The 8,781-nt window shown below is 40.0% G+C and overlaps 1 protein-coding gene across 2 annotated transcripts; it reads right to left on the bottom strand.

Moving 5' to 3' along the window:
- Positions 1-612: 612 nt before the first annotated feature.
- Positions 613-5,005, bottom strand: lysmd4 (LysM, putative peptidoglycan-binding, domain containing 4). 2 transcript variants are annotated; one of them, XM_054776603.1, is made up of 3 exons: positions 4,898-5,005; positions 2,306-2,577; positions 613-1,631 (listed from the first exon to the last, which is right to left on the bottom strand). In XM_054776603.1, exons 2-3 carry the CDS (start codon positions 2,567-2,569, stop codon positions 1,113-1,115), a joined length of 783 nt encoding a protein of 260 aa, XP_054632578.1. In that variant the 5' UTR covers positions 2,570-2,577; positions 4,898-5,005; the 3' UTR covers positions 613-1,112. The 2 variants fall into 2 exon arrangements, with proteins under 2 accessions (XP_054632578.1, XP_054632579.1); XM_054776604.1 differs by lacking the exon at positions 4,898-5,005 and adding an exon at positions 3,646-4,871.
- Between the last annotated feature and the right edge of the window lie 3,776 nt (positions 5,006-8,781).

The raw sequence follows: 8,781 nt of genomic DNA, 5'->3' as shown, positions 1-8,781 counted from the left end.
AAGAAAGTGTACATTTTATTATGAATTAAAAATGAAAGCTTATGTTTGGGCATCTATGTTGTTTAAAACTACCGTGTACGTTACAAGGTACTGTCAATGTCCCAGCTATTGCTACTGTAAACACAGTACAGTGGATCCCTGCACATTCATGATTCAACTTTCAGTCCCCCCAATTTTTTTGATAATTAGTCACCAATGTGGATTTTTTTTCACAGAAAACATTTCATCCACCCCAAGTCGCAATAATTTACAAATATGTAATAATACAGGTCAAATGTACAGCCTACATGTACCACTGTTAAAAAAGCCAACAATTTTAATGTTTATTCACTGCCGTTTTTTCGTTAAGTGTTGAGTTGGCATTTTTTCGCCAGCCCTTGAACACACCATAGCTGCTGAGATGCAAAGGTGAACCTCATTTCTGCACTGTGACTCCCATTCCATCTGTTAATCAATCCATTTAAATTATAATGCATTAGTGTGGAGTACCTACTGTATATGTTTGGAATTTAAAATGCATTAAGTGTGTGATGGGGGAGGTTTCTAGAGATGAATCTAACCTAATAATTACATGTCACTTTTAGAAAAATGTAGAAATCAGAGAACGTCAAGTTAGCAGGAGGGTTTAGAGGAGGAGCCATGTGCCAAAAATAGACATTTTTACGGGTGTCTCAATTACTCACGCTTTTTCACCTTTCACTGATGGTCCCCTACACAAAGTGGGAGCTCTACCATATACACTTTTGGCAGTAATTACAGGTCCACCTGACATGAGGACAGATATGAACTGAGAAAAAAAAACAAATATATATTAAATCCAAAAGCACACAGACCAAAACTGAATAAACTCATGCCTTACTTTGAAATACATTACTGCAAAAAATGGCAAGATGCTTTTCTATTGTTGATATTTGCAATTAGTTAATAATGCATTCTTGTGTCGAATGAGATTGAAGACATGCAAGTACTGACAAACTTAAAACCACTCGAGGACCAGTAACAATGACTCGAAAAGCAAATACAGTTGGCGTGGATGCAATGCACTGTGTTACATGATTCAAAAAGGTATTGCACTTGATGTTAGACATTTGGCTTTATATAATGAGCACATTCTATCCTGGTTCTTGAGTGTGGCCAGGCCCACTGGTACCAAAGGCCGTCCCTGAGCTGTTAGACATGATTGATGACAAAATGCTGCCATCCAGTGGCGCGGTTCCCCCGCTGGGTTTAGTTTTAAAGTAAATGATATAAAACAACGGTAAGATGATGCCAATGAGGAGCATGGCGATCACAGCGTTCCACCACTGGATTCCCCAGTCCGCACTATAACCCTTTAGCCTCCGTCCTCTCAGACCCAGCCTTTTGGGTTTGTCTTCCAACACATCCATGTCGTGATCATCCGTCGTTTGAATCAGCTTCTCGATGTCATTGTCCACCTCGATGAGAAAGTTAGTGACCTCGTGTCTATATGGCAGCCTGCAAGGTGAATGTGGAGTTTCTTCTTGAGCGTCACTTAGGTTGGTGTACGTCTCTGTCAAAAAGCTGTGCCTGGGAACGGGGATTTTTATAGATTTCAGTGCAAATACATCCTGTTCCTGTATGAGGTTGTTCACTCTCTTGATATCTGCCACCTGTAGAAAGAAAGTGGCAGCTGGTTAGGATTGCAACATTGTCTATTGGCAAACATCCTTAAACATGGGAATATATGAGAATTTAAAGGAGTACAGTAGAAATCAAATCCATATTTGTTGTTTGCTTCATTTAATCTCTTTACTCCAAAACTAAGAGGTTGTTTGTTTTGTTCCTTTACCGTACCGAAAGTAAACTGAACTGTGACCTTAAAATATATTGAAAGAATTACAGTTAAATTTACAGTTAAAAGTATTTAGCTAAACTTGCAATAAAACGATTCTGGAAGACTTCTTGGAAAGGTTAAAACAGCAGCCAAAATGTATTCATACATCATTTAAATTCTCCACTTCTTTGCAACCTGAATGCCTTTTACACAGATTCTGTCAAAGTGGGACATCACCGCATCTGTGTGCACACAGCATCTGGTGTGACATATAAAAATTTGTCTGACAGCGACAATTGCTTTCACACAACAAGTGTGCCTCTTCAATCCCTTGTCCTGCCATTGAGCCATCTCCTTGCACACAGGTGGCACCCTGTCGCTACAGAGGGCGGAAAATACCCAGGATTACTTTAAATCCTCTATTCCATCTCTGTGCCTTTTCATACAAAACAGTCACCAAAAAGGCAGAAAAATGCCAGGCTACTGATAGGCTCAATCATCTATCCCTACCTTGCAGCCATATTGCAACGCCAACTTGTTGAGATTGTCACCATCTGACACTTCAAGTTCCAGCAAGTGGATGTTCCTCTGCCTGTCCCGTTTCTGCGTATGGCGTGCCTGAGGTCTCATTTCCATTAAACCGAGTTCCTCCTCATCCGATGACATAGCCGTCTCATTGGCCATCCTGTTGAACATGTACACCTGACCATCAGCGCTGGCGTGGACATCCACGGGGGCCTCGAATGCCTTCGGAACATGCTCCCCTCGCCGCATATCTCAGCCTGGGGGGGGGGGATTAGCACAATTTTAACATGAAGCAGTATAGTGGGAAAGTCAGAAGTTGGATACTGAAGAAAATACACCGTTAAGTCACACCAAACTTGTTAGTACAGACAAGCGCAATGTAACCAAGGGTCTTTTTAAGATGACCACTGAAGTTATGAAAGCTTAACATGACGGAAGGATCACAACCAACAACACACTTGCGGCCTTTAGAATAAAAACGCTGCAGGTTACATTCTGTCAGACTGCACCAAACAAATGTATCAGAAAAGTAGCTTCCAACCACATCAAATTAAAAGGATAAAATGCACACGCACTCAACATTGGGACAAGCCTGGAGTTTGTTTTCCAGAGAGAAGATTATCATATCGTTGTTTGATGTGAGTGACAGCCAGTGTGCTAGCATGAATTAACTTGACACCCAACAAAATACAAACACTCGTGCTCAATGCAGACATAATGTCATCAAAGCTCAACGATGAACAAGAAAAACATAAGTACAGTATTTGGCAGCATCGGACAAATTTCTATGTAACTCTTACTTTGTTACTTTGTTCAAGGACCACCGGGAAACAAAACGAAATATGCAAAAATGATGAGCTTTCTAACAGTATATTATTTTCCAATAAAGTAACTGCCCAAACTGATAAGCATTTACAAATTATTCGATGCAATCATTTGCAACATTTTTTTAAGTGGCTTTTTTTAATCAATTCCTCTGAAAGTTCTGTACGGCCCGGTTCAGACTGGTACCAGTCTGTGGACCCCTGATCTCTGTCATCACTTATTGGTGTTTTTAACATTTACTATTAAGTGGTCTTTTTACACTTGTATGACAATAATGTTTTTACCAGTTAATATTAACAATGGTTAACTTTAGGGGTGCTCCTATTGGTCGGTCACCCACCGATCAGTATCGACCAATTTCCATGGTATCGGCATATGCCGATACTTGCTTTATAACGCCGATCACCTCTGCCCCCACTGCAGTAGCCAGCCTATAGCGATCTCCTGCCCACTTTCCCTTCACAAAGCCAAAACAAGCATGGCTGCCATGTGGGACTTACCCGTCGTTGTGAGAGTGATATACGTTTTGCACCTGCAAAACATACCACGAAAAATGCCTCGCCGGGATGGAGTGTTAAAAAGCTTTAGTTTGGTGTGGCATTTGGGGGGCGGGCACTTGGCAGGGTGTGGTGAGTTATCGAGGCTCGCGATGTGACCAGCGGTCAGGCGGCGGCTAATGTAGCACTTGTGTGTGCGTGGCAGTCTGAGGTCTAAGGCAGATAGTCCGAAAAGTCAAATATGTTTTTGTCTAAATGAAGGTGATTTTATGGTTACCCTTTCATATCATATAGCCCAGGGGTCACCAACGTAGGCACCAGGTACCCCATTTTTTTTGTTCGGGTAGTCCGGCTTCCTCCCACATCCCAAAAAACATGCATGTTATGTTAATTGGTGACTTTAAATTGTCCATAGGTATGAATGTGAGTGTGAATGGTTGTTTGTCTATATGTGCCCTGCGATTGGCTGGCAACCAGTCCAGGGTGTACCCCGCCTCTCGCCTGAAGTCAGCTGGGATAGGCTCCAGCATACCGCCGCGACCCTAATGAGGATAAAGTGGCATAGAAAATGACTGAATTAATAAATGGTGACAATTTGACCTTGGAACAGAATTTATATTTTTATACAGTATTTTTATTTTGTTGTGTTTTGTCAGCACAAATAACACATTTACAACAAATTCCTTGACAGAGCTCAAGTTGTTTATGATCGCCAACAAAATTTTAAATACTTAACAGCAGCCACGACTGGAACTCTTTTTTTTTTTTTTTTTTTAGAACGCCAAATACAGGCTCCATCAAACTGCTGTTTACTCGTTTTATTCCAGACTTTGGAAACGGACGTTACTATGGTTACCTGCGTTCGTTTTACTGTTATATAGGTGTGCACTTTGCTTGCTCAAAAGAAAAATTATAGTGGGGATTGTTGCAAAACTAGCCATTTGAAGCCAAACCAACAGTAATGACAAGAATATGAACAGTTTAAATTATTATTATTTTAATTAGCACGAAACATTCACCTGACTAGTTAGATGACGTCATTTCCGTTAGCCAATGCTTCGCAGCTACCTGTTAGCTTGAGCTTAGTTAGCATGCTAGCTTGAGGCTGCGTAACATGTGTTCCCCACACGCAACCAAGCCAGTGACATGTCTCACTTCTGCTACGGTCGTCTCAAGAGCTGCTGACTCGGGTAACATATGGCACAACAAACACAACCACAAAGTCGTCGAACTGTCACGCTTCCATGTAATTTACCTTAAGCGACAGAGGCCACCTCTTCCCTCTTAATGAGCTACTTTTCCGCTGTCAAACTAGTTCAAGTTGACGTGAGTGACGGCAACAAGCTCGCCTTCTTCTATGTTTACTGAAGGCGGACACAGGACGCTCGCGTTACTACTGCCCCCACATGTTTATCCCTGGAACAACAACTTATTTCAGTCCGTTGAAAACAATAATATTGAACTGCATAATTTGCTGGATATTAATAATGATATCTTGATAAAACACGTTACAAAAACGGAATTACTATTAATATAGGCATATAGAAGGTAAACCTGCCCAATCTATTAAGAGATAACATGTCTACTTAAACTGCCTGCCAAACTGAGCAGCATGTTTTATTCACACGTTATTAAATATATCCAGTCATTGTGTTTTTAAAGATAGACACTTAGTGTTTTAACTGTTTAATCAAAGGTTTGAGGTGGTTTTGGTAACCTATTTTTAAGATACTCTGAAAACAATGTCCTCTGTGGTGGACATGAGGACTTATTTTTTACATTTCATATAAAATTATCAAGATGGTTGATACCATTGCATCATGATGCAGAAATGCATGTGTGTAACAAAGAAGAAAAGAACTGCATCTCACAAAAGCATTCATTGTTTTCCATGTCCAATGTTAATATAGCTTTTGAAATTGAATATAAAAATATAGGCAAAAAGAGTTATAAATCGCTTTATAATGTAAACTGCTACATATTTCCCTCTCATCAAAGGTGTAGAAAAAATGATGGGCCAAAGAATTGTTCAGGGTGTAACTGTTATCGTCGCCCACTGCAAAGGACGTTGCGTAAAAATAAATATTCTTCACTAAATGTGGCATATTGTTTTTACCTAAGACTATACATTTTTTTGAGTCTTATGAGGATGTATTTTGTTAATTATGAATTAAATTACATAGGCAAAGCAAAATATTAGAAGCACCTCTTTGTAGGCTGTATGGCTGTACACAACCGCTAACTACAGCCACAATAATAAACCCACTGTTAAATAAATACCTTACTGACAATGTCAATGAAAACTAAGCATTGGAATTTTTTATTATAATCTGAAATATCTGCATCTTCAATGTCCACCTCCTGAGTCTAGTAGGCAATAGTGCCTCCACTTGAAGCCTCTGATAGAATCTTGGAAGTTGTGGCCTACACCTGCAGATTCTGACAAACAGCAATCTGAAACATGAAAACCACTGCTGTAGTATTTTACATTAAACGTATCCTACAGCTACAGTATGCTCTTGAGCTTCCACCTGTATCCTCTGCCAGCAACCTGCAGTTTCCACCTTCTGACAGCTGCTGTCCTGCTGCTGCATACCCGCCTCAATAATTTACAGCTGCATGCAAAAGAAGATTCTGGCAGAAGCTCGAGGTTAGGTGTTTGCTTGCAAGATCTGCACGCAGATGTGGCAGCCTCAGAATATTTGGCCAGAGGCACTTGGGCCACAGATGTCTGAGGCAGCCAGTGGTGATGGAGGCTGCTAGCTGCATGCCTGCTCGAGCTGTTGGTGAATGCAGCTACTGCAACCACCTTAATTACTCCTGTTTCATGCAACATCTTCATTTTGTGTCATATAAATAACAAGGCCATTTTTCACTGCCTCCAAAAGCCTTTTCCCTCATGTCATTGTTCTGTATGATTGAGAGATCGCGTGCAATTTTCCATGCAGTAGTAGTATGCGAAGATGTTTTTGCAGCCTCCTGCCACCTGAGGGTGCAGCAGGACAAAACATTTGGCAAAAAAAAAGGACTCCGCGTTAGAACAAAGTCATCGTAGTTCACAGTAACAGCATGGCATCACAGCCAAATAACCCTATTATGTATTTAAGTAAATGTCACTGTTATTTTGTATCCTGGTAACATTAGTATGCAGGTTTTACCACTTCTTGCAGTTGGTTGTGATACTACTGTTTGGTAGTGAACCTAAAACTTCACAGAGAAACCTCATGTTAACACAGCAAAAAAGTCTACTTCACATCCATGCATTTTTCAGTGTGACGTAATAATCACAAATATCAGCATAACAACTTCAGTGATGATGTATTTGAGACGAATGCTCAGTTTTGGGGAAAACAGGTGCAGAGGGAATGCAGCAATGGAACAAAAAGAAAAAAAGAAACTGGAAAAAAAAAATACAGGACAGGTTTCCAGCAGGTTCTACACAATATCAAAGTCTGATCCAAAAAATGTAGCTGCTTGCTTCTGTAGTTTCTGTTTAATTAGGACTGACATATCGTTACCAGAGCTGAGATTGAGCTAATCCATTATCAGTCAATCAGTTAATTATTGGATACACCATGCGGTTTATTTTAGTAAGTGCTGATAATGGAAAAGTACAACCATCATGTCACTTTTTACATTTCCATAGCATTCTATTCATTAATGGAATGTCATTTGTTTTGCTTTAAATTTTGTCATCTTATTGTAAAATGTCCTCAACAACAAACTCTGAGGAGCTACATACAGTAAGTGTACAATAAATGGTAATCAAATTAGCAATGCAGAACAGAGGTGTCTGACGTTTTCTAGCAAGGACCACGTACCAGAAAAGGGAAGGATCTGCTGGCCACTTTGATGCATTTTGTACAGTCAGTATATGCTAAGCTATCTGAACAACGCATTCACAACTTAGCTATGTAATATTGGTGTGATGTCAAAAAGTGTACGTTGGTTAATGGTTTCATTTATTTCGAACATGCATACAGTTTACACTGAATGCTTCATGTTACAATTCACTATTTTACATGTCCGAAAAGGAGGAGGAAGAAGCAAAGTTAATCCTACCCCCTCTCTGTTTCACTTCAATTGCCAATCCATTTGTTCACTTCCTGTATTCAGCATGCACTAATTAACTATTTATATTGTTCTTCCATACAATAAAAGCAGTTTTTTTGTAAACAAAAACAAAACAAAAAAGTTTTTTTTCCTTTTTCCTTGTTGTTGTCCCGATCTATACCATTCTCCAATCCAATCTGCTCTGGTTAGCTAAAGGTTTCCACTTCCAGTCTTCCTCTCCTTCAATCATGTAGATACATGGGTTGCTAATTCCAGTACTTGTTGTAGAGCAGGCACTTGCTACGTGGTAGTGATGTCAAATGCCAAATGTTATTGAATGTAATCCTTCCAACGGCATAGTTCTTTCTTTGTGGGTTGTACCCTCCATTTTCCTTGTTGTCATGGTGATATGGTCTTTAATATTACAAGCACATGTGCCTCTGCTGGTCCCCCAGTAGATGTAGATTTTGCTATTGGTGCTCCAAGTACTTTGTATCATTCCCTGCTTCCTCAAGTCTTGTACTTTCTTGGTGATGTCAGCATTGCATTTTGTCAGATGCTCATTCATGTAGACGTTTGTACCTTTCAGATTCTTCACCTGTTTCAGCAGTGCAGTTTTGAATTCCTTGTTGGTGAACTTATACGATAATGACGGGCGTGGTGTTCTTTCTGCCATACAGTGGGATGCAAGTATTGATGGTGTTGATATCCACAACAACCTTTTTTGGCTGTAGGAAATTGGCAATTTGTTGCTTTGTTGAAGAAACATCCATTTCATCTGGTTCTCGTCTGTTCTGGACTGCCCTGTCATTTTTCCTGGGTGTAATTCGGATCCCCAAGAAGATCACATCATTCATTCGTGCATTCTGATCCATCTCATCAATTGCATTTTTCATTTGCTCAATTATATTTTCCTTTGCTTCATCTTCCTTAAGAGTGGCGCGCAAGGCAGTATTATCATCCAGTAGTACTTCTATATCATCCTGTAGTACCTTGATATCATTGTGTAGTGTTCTGTTTTCCTCTGTAGAATTTTTAACCTCCTTAAAGGGACAGTGACTTTTCCCCCAATTCCTCCCGTGAGCC

This window comes from Dunckerocampus dactyliophorus, chromosome 5 (genome assembly GCF_027744805.1).
Source record: "Dunckerocampus dactyliophorus isolate RoL2022-P2 chromosome 5, RoL_Ddac_1.1, whole genome shotgun sequence".
Taxonomy (NCBI): domain Eukaryota; kingdom Metazoa; phylum Chordata; class Actinopteri; order Syngnathiformes; family Syngnathidae; genus Dunckerocampus; species Dunckerocampus dactyliophorus.
The sequence above is the reverse complement of the archived record's forward strand: the minus strand, read 5'-3'. Positions and strand labels throughout refer to the sequence as shown.

Excerpts from the sequence above, each read along its gene's own strand:
- lysmd4 (XM_054776603.1), bottom strand. The coding sequence starts at position 2,569 with ATGCGGCGAGGGGAGCATGTTCCGAAGGCATTCGAGGCCCCCGTGGAT. Across the intron at positions 1,632-2,305 it reads CGTTGCAATATGGCTGCAAG|GTGGCAGATATCAAGAGAGT; the intron begins GTAGGGATAGAT and ends TTCTTTCTACAG.